General features: G+C 39.5%; 2 protein-coding genes and 1 long non-coding RNA gene across 3 annotated transcripts; 2 read left to right on the top strand and 1 right to left on the bottom strand.

The window, feature by feature from the left end:
- The first annotated feature begins 125 nt into the window (after window positions 1-125).
- Window positions 126-1,131, top strand: LOC311288491. Its single transcript, XR_014626937.1, has 3 exons — window positions 126-266; window positions 462-573; window positions 731-1,131. It is a non-coding gene; the product is annotated as an uncharacterized lncRNA (long non-coding RNA).
- Window positions 1,132-9,503: 8,372 nt separating this feature from the next.
- Window positions 9,504-12,008, bottom strand: cfap184 (cilia and flagella associated protein 184). The gene is made up of 2 exons (XM_084405219.1): window positions 10,632-12,008; window positions 9,504-10,304 (listed from the first exon to the last, which is right to left on the bottom strand). The coding sequence occupies exons 1-2, from the start codon at window positions 11,739-11,741 to the stop codon at window positions 9,963-9,965; spliced, it is 1,452 nt and encodes a 483-aa protein (XP_084261345.1). The 5' UTR covers window positions 11,742-12,008; the 3' UTR covers window positions 9,504-9,962.
- tada2b (transcriptional adaptor 2B) lies at window positions 12,007-16,360 on the top strand. Its single transcript, XM_084405218.1, has 2 exons — window positions 12,007-12,305; window positions 13,105-16,360. The coding sequence occupies exons 1-2, from the start codon at window positions 12,036-12,038 to the stop codon at window positions 14,290-14,292; spliced, it is 1,458 nt and encodes a 485-aa protein (XP_084261344.1). The 5' UTR covers window positions 12,007-12,035; the 3' UTR covers window positions 14,293-16,360.
- Window positions 16,361-16,512: the final 152 nt, after the last annotated feature.

The following is a 16,512-nucleotide window of genomic DNA, read 5'->3' on the forward strand; positions in this document are numbered from 1 at the left end:
GCATAACTGTTTCCTGTGATCACTCTTTTTTTCAGTTATGATTCACAGTGGAACATTTTCTCACCTATAACCTTCCCCCTTACCAAACCACACTCGCCCCCTCCCCTTCTACCTTTAAAGTCCATGGTGAAGTGTGTTGGCCATTCTCCTATTGTTATCAGTATTATCTCGAGAAGCAAAATCTGCAGCCATGCGTCATTATTGTCTTTGTCTTTTTGTTGGACTTCTGGCGGTTGCATTCCTCCAGTCTGGTGTACTGGCCAACTGTAAGTCAAACAAATCCTTCATTATCTGTTCAAAGATGTGAATCAACAAACATTTATTTGTCAGTGTGAAACTCATTTCTAAGAGTGAATTAGTGATACAGTGATTTGTTTACAATGTTTATATTAACTTTTAGATGATTAATGTTTATGAGAAATCAATTTATTACACAAGTAAATAACTTTTTTTCAACACAGATGCCAATATGCCGGACGAATGCTGTTTTAATTATCATCCAAGAATAATCCCCATCAGTAAAGTTACTTCCTACATGGAGACGAAAGTGGATTGCAGTAAACCTGGAGTCATGTGAGTTTTGCCATTGCCTGTTTTAATTTAAATTCCTCTTTCTGTAAACAATAGAGGTAAATGATTGTATTAAACTTTCATAATGTGTAATTTGTCATATTGCGGAATAGAAATGAATTGTGTATGTTTGTAAACTGTGATCTTTTCTTTCTAACAGTCTTGTCACACAGAAGCATCTTCGTATCTGTGTGAACCCTGCGCTGAAATGGGTGAAGAGTGCCCTTAAAAAGATCGATGATCGTGACTTATAGTGATGCAGTTGTGGCAATGATCTGCGTACTCAAAGGAGTGATTTAACTTGATTCTTAACCCAAGAATTAACTCAGTAACCTTCTTTCTATGATCTGTCATTTTTTTCATTATTATCATGTGGCGTCATGAAAAATGTGTTCTACCTTGCTACTGTAATGTTACTTTTATTGGAAAGCAATGCATGTAAAAAGACAACATGATTCATGATTGTTAAAAAATTTAACATGTTCAATTTTTAAGAAATTTGCATTAACAATTAAGCTTATATGATGCTCTTAATTCTAATAAAGTAAAACAGAAGACAAATCCCCTTGTGATGAATCTTTGAATGCTTGAATGATTATTGAATGATACATCAATTTAAATGTATCAATTTAAGTGTCAGTAATTACTGATCTCTTATCTTTGTTCATAAAAAAAAATCAAAAAAACTTTGCCCGGTTTCACAGACAAGGCTTAAGGTAGTCCGAGACTAAAATGCATGTTTGAGCTGTTTTAACTGAAAGCAACTTACACTGACATATCTTAAAATATGTGCCATTGTTTTGTCTCAAGATGCACATCAGTAATGTTTTTTCTAAGGCACGTTTGTAAAGCTACTTGACCGTCCTAATTGAACTAAAGCCTATTCCTGGCTTTATCTAAGCCTCATATATAAACCAGGCCCTTATATATTACATTTTTACTGTTTTGCACTCAAGAACAATTAATTCAACAAGATCCTTTAGTGTAAAGAGGACAGTATTCAGTAAAGCAGACACAACACCACACATCACAGATAGCAGAGACAGTAAGTGTAGTGTGACTAAAGTATTAAAAAATACTGCATGTTTCAATTAAACCAGGAGAAAAGCTTTGGACTGGAGTTCCAGTATTTAGGATTACAAAATAAATGCATTGCTCATTTTGCGCACCTGAAGTCTTTTAGTCAAAACAATTATAATAAAAGAATACTAGTAAGAGGTGTAAGTTAAAGACAGAACCAAAATATGTTCCTTCTGAATACAACCTGTCAATGAGTTGCAATTTTTATGAGAGGTCATTAACATGGATCTCTTATAAGTTTCTTAAAGCTAGTAGACCTTAAATTGCTCCCTATATGAAGTTACTGTGACTGTCAGCATTAAAATAAATTCACATAGTATTAATGAATTACTTCTAAAAGCAAGATCATTCATAATAATAACAATAGTGATATTCATGCTACTACATTAACCTTGTGTCAATGTGAATTCCAAAGTAAAAATCATACATGATTATTAAAGCATGACCTCAAACAAGACAGACTTATCAAATGGAATACTGTAAGGGTGACTCAGATACAAGCCTGTTTTCTCTAATAACTTCATTTTGGATTTTGTTTTAATTGTTAAAAGAACAGCACAGTATTGCATAACAAATTTTTTCTTTTACAGAATGCGATGATGGTGTTGTCTTATAATAGCACTAGTTTCTCACCTACTTACAAGGTGTCACTAGAACATAACACCTCAGACTAGTCAGCGGAACACTTGAATTTGTGGTTGGAGGCTTATGCCCATGACCCCTACCACCTCTAAATACATTTCCTGTCGAAGGCCGTACGCTATGCATAGTTTTGAAAATAGATTGTGTAAAAATAAATTTAAAAAAATCACCTATAATGTGAAATGGAAAACATTTTTCTTTAGTAATGGAATCAGGTCTTGTAAAAATTCTTTGAATGTTCCAGCATGAACTACAGCAACTAGCAATAGCAGGGAAAATATAGCTGAAGCATGTTTCCCATCTGACATGCAAAAGTCATGTGCTTAAACTGAAACATTCTTTGTTTGCTGAGCACTAACCACTATAAGAACTTGTTTGATTCAAATAGACTCACAATGCCAAGGTGAAATCGATTTCTTTATTAGACGAATGAGACAGAGCTGGTCACCTTTGCTGACTGTCGGCCATCTGCCGGCACTGCGACAAACTATTCAAATATAAAGACTTTCACTGTTTCGCACATCCTGTGGGAATAAGTTCCATAAATAAGGAGCTGCATGAACATAGAAGTGCGAGTTGGAGGGAGTAAGTGCAGAAGATGATCTGTGTAAATATGAAGAAGGTCAGATAAGTATGAAGGGGCAAGATTATTGAGTGCCTTGTAAGTAAGAAGAAGAATTTTTAAATCAATATGATATTTAACCAGGAGCCAATGCAAGTGTTGTAGTTTGGGAGTAATGTGTTCAGCTAGAGAAGTTCTGCAAATAATTCAAGCAGCTGAATTCTGTTCTAGCTGGAGTTTTGCAGAGAAGCTTTGAAGGCAGGCCATAAAAAAGAGTGTAACAGTAATCAAGGAAGTGACTAAAGCATGAACAAGAATCGCAGTGCTCTTTACTGAAAGAGCTGTAAGAAGTCAGTTACTAATGCATGTGGAAATACACTGTTTATATGTGCTTCGAATGATAGAGTATTGTCAAGATGACACCCAAACTTTTAACCTGTTTAGAAACAGACACTGGAAAGTTATCAATATTCGCAGAGGAACATTTAGATTGGGCCAGATTGGTTTTACTGCTGTTAAGTTTATGAAAAACCACTCTTTAATCTCTGCTAAACAATCTGAGGGGACAGATGGAGGAAGAGTAGAGATAGGTTTGGAGGATTGGTAAAGTTGGGTGTCATTTGCATAGCAATGGAATTGAATGCCAAATTTCCTAAAAATATATCCAAGGTGTAAAATATACAGTAAATAATAAATAAAAGAGGACCAAAAACTGAGCCCTGCGGAACACCCATATTGATGTACGAAGGCTTTGATCTAAACTGCTTCAGCTGTACAAATTGAGTATGATCCATAAAGTAGGATCGAAAACCAAGTCAAGGGGATTCCAATAGACTTCAATCTGTCTAACAGAATGCTGTGCGAGATAGTATTAAATGCTGCACTCAAATTGAGCAGAATAAGTACAGATAAAAGTCCAGAGCCAGCAGCTGACAGTAAGTCATTTGAGATCTTACAGTTTTTCTCAATTGTTTACACACATTTTCTGAAAGCATGCCTCATATTCTCAGAACTCTACACACTAATCAAAAAACACACACACAATGGGCAAAACCCTCAATTCTCCTGCAAAATGAAACTTTACATTCAAAACAATGTTATTTCTTCTCAAAATGGTATTTTGTTTTCAAATGACACACACAAACCATCATATGAATAGACATTTATAAGAACCAGTTGAACACTGATGTGCTCAATGTAAAACACTAAGATGAATGGAAAACACTTCTTCTCCATTCATCATAATGACTTAGGCCTTTTTTTTGTTCAGTGTTCCACTTACTACAGACAGTACATACATACACTCACCTAAAGGATTATTAGGAACACCATACTAATACTGTGTTTGACCCCCTTTCGCCTTCAGAACTGCCTTAATTCTACGTGGCATTGATTCAACAAGCATTGATTCGAAAGCATTCTTTAGAAATGTTGGCCCATATTGATAGGATAGCATCTTGCAGTTGATGGAGATTTGTGGGGTGCACATCCAGGGCACGAAGCTCCCGTTCCACCACATCCCAAAGATGCTCTATTGGGTTGAGATCTGGTGACTGTGGGGGCCATTTTAGTACAGTGAACTCATTGTCATGTTCAAGAAACCAATTTGAAATGATTCGAGCTTTGTGACGTGGTGCATTATCCTGCTGGAAGTAGCCATCAGAGGATGGGTACATGACTGGTCATAAAGGGATGGACATGGTCAGAAACAATGCTCAGGTAGGCCGTGGCATTTAAACGATGCCCAATTGGCACTAAGGGGCCTAAAGTGTGCCAAGAAAACATCCCCCACACCATTACACCACCACCACCAGCCTGCACAGTGGAAGGCATGATGGATCCATGTTCTCATTCTGTTTACGCCAAATTCTGACTCTACCATCTGAATGTCTCAACAGAAATCGAGACTCATCAGACCAGGCAACATTTTTCCAGTCTTCAACTGTCCAATTATGGTAAGCTCGTGCAAATTGTAGCCTCTTTTTCCTATTTGTAGTGGAGATGATTGGTACCCGGTGGGGTCTTCTGCTGTTGTAGCCCATCCGCCTCAAGGTTGTGCGTGTTGTGGCTTCACAAATGCTTTGCTGCATACCTCGGTTGTAACGAGTGGTTATTTCAGTCAAAGTTGCTCTTCTATCAGCTTGAATCAGTCGGCCCATTCTCCTCTGACCTCTAGCATCAACAAGGCATTTTCTAGGGATGGCTGACGCGAAACAGTCGTTCCGAAGCTTTGCGAGATCCCGAAGCGCAGATATTTCGAAACACTGATCCGAAGCGTGATTCAAAACACCCATGTCACGTGACTATGGCCAAACGAAGCCTCGAAGTGTTTCATCAGGTGTGGTCCGCCGAATCAGCGTTTGATTGACACGGTCGGGAACAGACCACACAATCGCACATTTGTATAAAAGTGAAATCAACGCATATTGACCTCGTGGGTTTTTGTGAGAGGAGTTTGATTTTGAGATAGCAGATTTTTGGTGATATAGTGACATAGTAGGCTAAGGCTGCGTCTCATTTCTCTGTCTTACCCCTTACTCTTACCCCTTCCCCTCGGTTTTGCGCGTTCATGTGAGGGGAAGTGGCGTCCCAATTCTCATTTTGATTAAGGGCTAGGGCCAAGGCGTAGGGCTACATAGCCCTTGAAACGAAGTCTGCGGAGGACCACACTTGAAAGAGAGGGGTAGGAATTTCTCAGAAGTGAGTCGCACAAATGTATGTATTTTCAGCAGTTTAATGACACTCGTGTTTTATGATACCTTTAATAAAACGTTCAAGCGGTTTTAATTGTAATGTTTTTGTTTTGAATCACTAGTTAACCGCTAGCTAGCAGCTATGCGCTATTTGCCGTTTGCTAATGTTTTGCTTATGGTGTCGCCGGCGCCGCCATTAAATACAATGAAACAATGTCTTTGACTGATGGCACACAAGCGTGCAAAGATAAAGAGAGACCAGGCAATCGATATAACAACCCGAGACGACGGCATCTTCGTTTGTTTTATGTCAACGCGTATCGCCTCTGTTGACGTAGCAGCCAGCTAGCGGAAAGGGAAGATGACGCAAACGGTAATCGAGTGGTGTCTCATTTCTTAGAGAAACGTTTGAAGACGCAGACAAAGGGGTAGGGGAAGGGGAAGGGGTAAGACAGAGAAATGAGATTGGCCCTAAGTCCTTCCACAGCAGAGAAATTAATATTTTTGAATAAAAATCTCTAAAAAAGTGAGACATTGTGGCTTGGTTTCTTTTATTAATATTCATTTTGCAGGACCAAAATAACATTATGCACAGTGAGGAGCCTATAGGTTACAAGCTTCACATTTTAGAAAAATACAATAAAAAAACACTTTTTAATGGCTCATCAAGGTTGTTTCAGATCAACACCTGCAAGTGACCACTAGGTGTCACCGTTGAGACGGGTGTCGGATTGATTCAAAGCCTCGAAACAATATGGCCCATTTGGTTCAACTGTTTCATTGTTTCACGAAGCCTCAATCTGCCCACCACTAGCATTTTCGCCCACAGGACTGCCGCATACTGGATGTTTTTCCCTTTTCACACCATTCTTTGTAAACCCTAGAAATGGTTGTGCGTGAAAATCCCAGTAACTGAGCAGATTGTGAAATACTCAGACCGGCCCGTCTGGCACCAACAACCATGCCACGCTCAAAATTGCTTAAATCACCTTTCTTTCCCATTCTGACATTCAGTTTGGAGTTCAGGAGATTGTCTTGACCAGGACCACACCCCTAAATGCATTGAAGCAACTGCCATGTGATTGGTTGATTAGATAATTGCATTAATGAGAAATTGAACAGGTGTTCCTAATAATCCTTTAGGTGAGTGTAAGTGTGTTGTAAAATATTTGAGAATATTGTTTTTATACTCAGAACACACAAATACACGGTAACAAATATATTTTATTTTTCCCACAAAAACAATGTACACAGTGTACATCCCAACCAACACAAAGTTGTACATACAGTGGTCTACATACAAAACAGAAGAATTTACTGTATACAGTTACAGTAAAAAAAAAAAAAAAAAAATTCCAATGTTGGCATCCATTGATCCATTGAAGAGCTCACCTGTTGCCCTTTTATGCTAAAGCTCTGATTGCTAATTGTAAAACTGTGTGACGGGTGTTTGCCCATGTGATGAGTCAGTGTGCATATTTGAATGGCAGTGTGTTCCTTGTGAAAACAAGAGATTTTCTGCATGAAAATTGTGCCAAAAGCAGAGAATTGTGTGTAGTGTTTTGAAAAAAGTGTGTTTTAGAACTGCCATTTGAGTGTAAAGCAGGAATTGTGCTTGTAGTTTAGCAGAATTGGTTCAGGGGGTTGGTGAATGAGTTACATGTTGTGGTCATTGTGTCTCAAGTACCAGTATTTGTGTGTAAACAATTGAGAAAAACTGTAACTAATGCAGTCTCAACACTATGATGGAAACCAGATTGAAATTGCACATACAAACTATTATCAGAAAGACGATCCCGGACCTGGGCTGCAACAATCCTTTCCAGTATTTTAGAAAGAAACTGTAGATTTGAAATGGGGCGAAAATTATCAAAGCAATGATGACTGGAGCGGGAGTGTAGAGAGAGCACACACCTCTTCACAGGAGTATGGTGAGTAGACAGGTACGTGTAATATTCCAAAGAGCAGATTTACAGGAGATTGCTGGAGTATCACAGGGAGATTTACAAGGAGATCGCTGGAGAATCACAGGGAGATCCAAAAGGTAAGTAGAGTGGGTAAGTAGTCTATTGTCCGTAGTTGAGACCAGACAAAGAGTGAGTGTGAGCTGTGTTCTTACATTCTGGTGCAGATTGAAGTGCTGATGGGAAATAGGTGTGGGTGATGGCCGAGTGAGTGCAGGCGAGGGACAGGAGGGATGCTGGGAAATGTAGTTTCTGATTAGATGTCTGGGGTGTTGAAGATGGGCAGATAGGGAGCATAATTATGTGACATTACCAACCACTCCTACCAAGTGGAGGAACCACTCAGCCACAGTACATATTCTACATATAGTTTAAGGGTACAGTTGGTAGTTCCCACTGGTAGATGTTTGAAGAGATGATCATCCAACCCACTCCAGGAGACGGCCTTCAGAGTGTCGTTGCTTCAGGACACCAGGTGGGACAGCTCTAGGAACTCCTTCACATGGTCTTCTAGAGGGCGGCCAGCTTATGAGAGGGATAGGAGCAGGTCACTGGGGTGGACAGGTGAATACCCTGATGGGTTCATGTTGGTACGGTCTGGTCTTCTGTCAGGGAACACCAGACTCGGAGACAGCGATAAGGTTAAAGCCAAACAGGGTATTTACTGACAGTGATGAATTTACCAGCTGGCAGGTGAGTAATGGAACAGTCAGAATAATGGTGAGCAGATGAATATGAACTAAATGAGTCTGTTTTCATTTACCAGGGTGATAGCGGAGTAATGATGTCTGGAGCTGGAGTGTAAAGAGAGCACATGTATGGTGAGTAGACAGGTACATTAATGTAAGCAACGAACTTGAGTCACTTTACTTTCGTTATCAACAACGTATTTCTCTTCAGGGAAAAACAATCAAGGAAAACATGCCCCTAGAGCACCTTCTAGTGGTCATGATATAATACACAAAGGAAAAACCCTACATGAGATTGCTTTATAACTTAACAGCTTTAACTAAAAATATAAACAAGCTGAACAGAAATTGTTCTGATAAGAGTGTTTTCCAACAATGATGTAATGAAACAGTGATAATTTAAGGTTGAAGGGAGTAAAGCCTGTGTTTAGGCTATTAAAGAAATTTTATTTAGCCAAAGAAGAACTTTTATTTTAAATAAATGTTCATTTAAAAGCAGCCTACTTCTGTGTGATATGTTACCATATCATCATGCTTAACACTGAGAATTTGAATAATTGTACTGTGATGATCAGGTGCAGATATCTAAATCAGAGAATATCATACATTTGAGCAGTTGGCGGGTGGATGATTTATTTTTAACAGTGGATTCAGGTGACGTTAGAGCTGATCTGCACATCTCTAGCGCACGAGTCCTAAAGCCCCCATTCAATGCACAGACTTTTTCCTTTGTTCAATTTGCACACTGAACATGGGTTGGAGCTCTCAATTTTGAACTCTCAAAGTGCACCAGATTAATGAATTTAGCTTTAAAATGTACAAAATTTCCTTACGAGGGAGCATAGCCCCCGGACCCATAGCAGGACCAAAGTCCAGCCACCACACTTTCACAAAATCCTGTGGGAAACACAGTATATGATAGTGTCCTCAAAATAACAATCTAATTAACTTATTGTTAAATAACTAAAATATTTGCTTGTAAAAAGTGGTTTCTTCTCCACCTCATTTTGAGCCAGGAAAAACCTTGAATAAAGTATTGTGCATTGTTTGTTAGTTTTACGTATGTGGATGTTGAAGGAGTTTAAGGCAGTAGGATGTTTATTATATCTGTGTCCAAGTAATAATCGGCCACTGTGGCCAGTCAGACTATATTACCTTTTGCTGTTGTTGTTTTTATTAATCTATATCATATATCTGTATGAGCATTTAAATACAGACATGTAATGCCTAAATTGCAGGTTGTGCAGCAAGTTATACACATTGAAGTAAAATCTTCTATGACCATGTCCATGTTCTTACTGTCTCTGTACTTTTGTCAAATAATGCTGCCTTTGTGAATTATTGATGCAGTAAATTAGATCAGAAAGGCCATTTAAATTACTTTTGCTTTGCACTGAAGAATCAAGAATTCAACAGCATCCTTTAAAGTAGTCAGTAGTTAGTCATGTGCATAAACCAAAACTGGCATCCATTGTTTGGTGACCACAAACCTTTATAAGCACTTGTATAGTTTAAATAGGCTTAAATATCAACAGATGCCAGAATATCAGGTAGTGATATCAGAACACGTAAGACAATTAGCTGGCAAGGTAAGACATAAGAAATAGCGCCATCTGCTGGCACTGTAACAATCACGATAAGAAAACAACTAAGATATAATATTTGAATGCTAAGATGACAAATTTGATTATTTCTTAGTATTTCTCACCAGACATTTTCACTTTTGTTTATGTTACTTTGTCAAGTTACATATTATGTGATGTCACTGGGACTCTGGTTTGCTTTGCTCAATCTTCTGCTTCACTCCGGCACACTTCAGTATGAGCTCAGCGTGACGTCTTTTTAACATCTCCAGTCTCTGCTGCAGGCATTCAGAGGTGTCTACCTTCTCCTCAAAGTCCCGCAGTAGTGTGGTGTTTCCCAGCAGGCCACATCGCTTCTGCAGCTTTAGATTGTCTGCGCGTAGGCCGTCACGAACCTGTCGGGTACGTGTCAGTACTTCACGTTTAAGAGCCACCAACGTGTCTGCCTTGGCAAGTTGAGTGTGTTTGGCCTTATTCTCTATCTGCATGAAATGCAGCTTCTCTTTCACATGAGAAATGCCCTGAGGTTGTGGGACAAAAAAATGTGTAGAAATTACATTAAAAACTTCTAAAACAACACAGTTTGCTCAAATAAATACAAAGAATAGCTTTCCATACACAACAACATTTCAAAAGACATACAGTATTATGTGTACAGTTGCGCATTTAGCTGCTTAGCTATTTGAAATAATATATTGATATATAATTAAATATATTAATAAAAAAATGTTTTAACATCCTGATGACCACAAAAACTAATTTCAATATGAGTTGACAGAAAGAAAGAAATTAAGAAAGAAAGAAAGATGTTTAGGTGATGTTTTCAGGAATTAAACAAAGTGATTTACCTGCACAGAGCTGGCAACCTTCGTTTTAAGAATACATAGCTCCACATTACGCTCATTTATCTTGTCTTTAAATGTCTTGTTCTCTGCTTTGAGCTGCTCAAAGTCCATCAGCAGCAAGCCATCAGCCAGCTCCTGTTTGGATCTAAAAGCCATCTCAAATTGACATATTTTGTTCTTGAGCTTGATACTGTTGAGACGCACACATGCCAGCTTGTCTTCCTGCTTCAGTCCGTCAGCCTGCAGCTGCTCCACCTTTGCCAGTGCTGCCTGTTTGTTCACCTTACCAGTCAGCGCTGTCATGGCAGCCTCATATTTCAGTGCAGCAAATGATCTCAACTCCTGCTTCACCTGGTTCAGTTTCTCTAAGCTCTGCTGGCGGAGCTCCTCAGTCTGCTGTTGGTGGAGCTCTGAGCAACGGTGGTGCTGCACTCCCAGGTCCTCCATTAGCTCCATGTACTTTTGGTACTGCTCCTGTCCTGAGATATCTCCTTCCAGTTTGGCACTGGTCTTCTTGCTGAGGTATTCTGCTATTTTGGTCTGCAGCTGAACATTTAGCTGTCTAAGCTCTTCATTCCTAGCCTGTAGTTCATGTAGCAGATCCATATGTTCCTTATTGTTGATGCATAGGCCAAACTCTTCCTCTTCTGCAGGAACCAGTGATTCATTATAAGGGCTGGTCCTCTCATTTTTTGGGTCAGGAGTTGGAAGTCTCTCCTCCTCCTCCTCCTCCTCAGTGTCCTCACGTGATAAAAGATCATCAATGAAATGTTCTATTTCAGGACCATCAGTGTCCTCCGAGTTCTCATTTATAAGCAGTTCTATTTCATCTTTTTCTTCTGTTATCATATGTTGCCTAGACTCGGTTTCTTCCTGCTGTGGTCCACTTGTCTCAGCACCGGACGTGTCTTCTGTGAGGACGCCAAATGAGAGGTGTGAACCCTGCTCGACCACATCATCCTCAACAGCTTCTGAAATATTAGGAGGTTCAGTTTCTTCAATTTCTTGCGCACTTGTTGCCTCTGTTCTATCCTCAAACGTTTCAGTGTTTTCCACCGGCGTGTTATTTTCTAAAACAAGGCTTTCTTCATGAACTAATGAGCCCTCTTCCATTTTATTTAGTTGAATTTACACACGATTTTTTAAAATAGAATAAAAAATAATTTCCTGTAATTTATCTAAAATAACCAACGTTTATCTCACGAAACAGCGCTTGCCTCAACTATTTTGTGTCTGTATGGGAGTGCGTGTGTGTTGCCATGGACACCCAGAGCGAAAGCCAATCACAAGCATTTGCTGTGTTACTGTTAATATTAATGAGACGCAGCGGCGTGACCAGTGATACTCTACTGCGCATGTCCTCCCCCGCGCCACTGCTGCTTCCAACAACAAGCGGTAGTAAGCAATATGGCCGACCTAGGGAAGAAGTACTGTGTGAACTGCCTGGCAGATGTAACGAATTTGCGGATTCGCTGTGCCGAATGTCAAGATATTGAACTTTGCCCGGAGTGCTTCTCCGCGGGTGCCGAAATCGGCAACCATAGACGATGGCATGCCTATCAGCAAGTTGACGGCGGGCGCTTTTCGCTCTGGGGTCCCGAAGCAGAGGGAGGATGGACTAGCAGGGAAGAACAGTCGCTGCTCGATGCCATCGAGCAATATGGATTTGGTAACTGGGTACGATTCTCTATTGAGTTCATATTGAGGGGGTTTAATAAACTTCCATGTATTGCCAAGTGTGCACCTCCACACAAGTAGTCTGATGCATTGCAATGCAAACAAATGATGCATTGCTCAATGAAGAAACTTAGAGAAAGTATTCTTTTAAAGAACCTAGCAGATTCCCTAGGTCTGTGGTGCATTACAGTTTTTGTCATTCATAAGATATGAATATATAACTTAATATATACACGGAGAGAACAAACTGTACTGTGTGCACTTGTACCGAAAGCAATTTTGTTGATTCAGTAATATTTGCATTAACTCAATAGTAATATTTATGTAATAATTTATAAGAACTATTTATGTTTGTGTTTGTAACTTTCACATTATTATGACCTGCCTCAAATTATACTTTTTCGGAGAACTATCCCTTTGACATATTAAAGGGATAGTTCTCCGAAAAAGTATAATTTTGTAATCATTTACTCGCTCTTATGTTGTTCCAAGCGCATAAAACTTTTGTTCATCTTCAAAACACAGATGAAGATATTTTAAATGAAACCTGAGAGACTTTTGCTCCTTCATTGAAAGTCATCAAAAAATGTATAAAAAATGTTGCAAATGTATTACACATGATTCACCCTGTTTAATCTAAGTCTTCTGAAGATACAAAGTCACCTCATCTTCACTTAGCCTATGTTTTGAAGATGAACGAAAGTCTTATGGATTTGAAACTACATGAGAGTGAGTAAATTATGACGAATTTTCCTTTTTAGATGAACTAACCCTTTAACTTTGATTATTTCTGTGTTAGGAGGATATGGCAGCCCATGTTGGTGCATCGCGCACCCCTCAGGAGGTCATGGACCATTATGTGAGCATGTATATCCATGGGAATCTGGGCAAAGCCTGCATCCCTGACAGCATCCCCAACCGCGTGACAGACCACACTTGCCCGAGTGGAGGTCCGCTGTCTCCTAGTTTGACTACCCCGTTGCCCCCACTAGACATATCTGTGGCGGAGCAGCAGCAGCTTGGATACATGCCGCTTCGGGACGACTACGAGATTGAATATGACCAGGAGGCAGAGAAACTCATCAGTGGGTTGTCTGTAAACTACGACGATGAAGATATTGAGATTGAGATGAAGCGAGCCCACGTGGACATGTACGTGCGGAAGCTGCGTGAGCGCCAGCGGCGCAAAAACATTGCTCGTGACTACAATTTAGTGCCAGCCTTTCTGGGACGGGACAAAAAAGATAAAGAGCGAGAACGACCAGGTGGAACAGGAGGGGTTGGGGGTGCAGGTGGTGCTCTTGGATTGGGGGGCGTTACTACCATCATTCCAACAGGGCCGCTGGGCTCCTCCGCAGCAGCAACCCCGAAACGCAAAATCACCAAGGAAGAGAAGGAGCAACGGACCAAACTACGTGGTCTTTGCCAGTTCATGCCACAGCGTGAGTTTGAAGAATTCTTCGATAACATGCACAAAGAGCGCATGCTACGGGCGAAGGTTCGGGAGCTTCAGCGTTATCGGCGAAATGGCATCATGAGACTCGACGAGTCGGCCGAGTATGAGGCGGCACGCCACAAACGGGAAAAACGGAAAGAGAACAAAAGTGTTGCTGGCTCAAAGAGAGGCAGCAGTGGTGGAGGAGGAGCGGCCGGGCTTGGAGGAGGGGTTGGAGCAGGAGGTGCGCTTGGCGGCGGTGGAGGAGTCAGTGCCATTAAAGAGGAGGGGAAGGACAGTGAGTTCTCAGCTATCGAGAACCTGTCTGGCTTTGAGCTGCTGTCGGATCGGGAGAAGGTACTGTGCAACTCTATGAACCTTAGTCCTACGCGCTATCTGACTGTCAAGACTATCATCATCAAAGATCACTTACAGAAACGGCAGGGCATTCCCTCGAAAAGCCGCCTACCCAGCTACCTGGACAAGGTGCTGAAAAAACGGATTCTGAATTTTTTGTCGGAGAGCGGCTGGATATCCCGAGAAACCTCTTAACGACACTGTCCAAAGATTCGGCTGGATGAATAATGACTGTAAATATATTTTTCTACTGTTTTATAATGGATCTCAGAAAAGCCTGTGAGAACAAAAGGACTGTAGGTGCCACACTACTGGATGTGGACCTTCAGTCAGTCTAACATGTCTGTCTTTGATCTCAGATCTCCTCCATCATAAACATAGGGACATTCCTGTTATAGAAGGTACATAATCAGTATCCATCATAGGGAACATTCCCGTATGTTGTCCCGTGTAATACATCAGAATATAACACAAAACCCATTGCCCCTTGTTAAAATGCCTCCGTTTTGAATGTGATTTTGAGTGGCACTCGAATGTTCCCTGCCAATAGAGTTTCAGCGGAACGCTTAATGTTGTACAAAGCAGATATTTGGTTCTGAGTTTCTTTTGTCATGAGAAGGAATTTAAGACAGATCCTTGTTCTGCTTGCTAAAAGTCTTACGCTAACCTGAATTTGCCTGTTTCAGTTGGATATGTTCTGTTGTCAATGGTGGGAATGTGAGACACATGAAGCATGCTCGATGCTATCTAAAAACAGCCGATGTTCATGTTTGATTACGATTTATTTTGGAGTTGACCTTTGTGAGGTTGTTACTATAGCTGTTTATTGAGCATGTTTCAGAAGCTCGGGTTAAAAGGCACACAACCAGGTTATATAAAGTATTAGCTTGATGAGTAAAGCAACAAGCTCTGAGTGAGAATATTTACCATAATGCTCCTGTTTCAAGAGGGTATTATTCCTGTTTGTTTGATGGTTAAAGCTAAATACAGCATCAAGGGTTCTCATCTCAAAGTGTACAACAAAATTTCTAAGCTGAGACTGTGTTAGTGTTTCAACTACATACTAAAGGTTTTTTTCTTTCATTTTCAAATGCCTTGACAAAATCGTCAAGCGATACCAAATCTTAGATTACAACTGAGACGAACATATTTTTCCATGATTTTTAATGTTATTATTGCCTGCTCGTGTCTACCCCAAAGCTGTAGAAAACTAAGAAAAGCACTGTTCAAAGAGGCAAATGCAAAGGTTTCAAATTTTTACATAGTTTTGAAATGATTAATATATTAAGGGTCAAATAGAATAGATACAGTATAACTTTTAGTTTTTTTTTTTTTTTTTTTATGTATACGATATTGGAAATAACTGTGTTTAGTGTAAATTCGTTGTAAAGGCCAAGGTGGTCATCCACATACGTTTGTTTGTCATTTTTTGCCCCAGACATTGGTACATATAAAGTCAGTCATGTTTGAGTATGCTCATGTAGTGTGCCTTGAAGCATATTTGCCCTGGTTGATGGTTTTTATCCCATTCCCTTTAAATTAATATTATATTAATCTTAAATTGTACCACATCAAAAATGTACAAAAGATTATTTAGGTGTCGGTTTGATCCTGTTTTTTCCCCCCATATTTCTATGCTAGACATAATTGCCCCACACAATACACAATATTTGTGTCTTCTTATGAGTAAAGCCATTAAAAGTAGATGTGCAGTTGCACTGGGAGAGAAACTCTCCAATGGCATATGTGAGATGTAAATTGGCTGTCTAACCATTTGGTAAATATAATTGATGAATGTAGGTATGAGGACACTGTGACTAAGAATAAGGAAATTAAATAAGAAATAGGATATTTGGTCATCTTTTGGTTCCCAAGCCATTCTTCAAATCTAGGCATGCTCACCAACATTCAATTGTTGAGAAAAAAAATAAGTGACAGGTTCATTTAAAGCTTAATATTTTCACTGTAATATTCATTCAGTATGCTATTTCAAAGAGTATAATTATTTTTCTAAAGTAACTGAAAATGTGAGCGGGGATATGACACTGAAAATGACACTATCTTAAGTATGTTTTTAGAATTTTTTTAAAGACAATGTGACATTTAAAAATGATGAGGAAACTTTTTTTCTGCTTGGTTGTGACATGTTCTCTGGTCAAATAGTCCATTTTTGAAGGATATTTGTCAAAATATTGAGTATGTGGAAAGTATTTTATTGCATATGTCATTCTTTCCTACTTTGTATTAAAGTGTTGAAATATAACCTATTGTCTGTTATAAAATGAAAAAATGCCCTTGCTTACATTTCAAGATGTCAAGACTGAAATATCAGAAGGCGTTCAGTTTAGTTTAATCAGTTTAGTCATTTTAAATATGAATGGGTTTTATTAGTATGAAATGCCATTTAAAAGAATA

This window comes from Rutilus rutilus (assembly GCF_951802725.1).
Source record: "Rutilus rutilus genome assembly, chromosome: 3".
In the NCBI taxonomy this organism is placed as follows: domain Eukaryota; kingdom Metazoa; phylum Chordata; class Actinopteri; order Cypriniformes; family Leuciscidae; genus Rutilus; species Rutilus rutilus.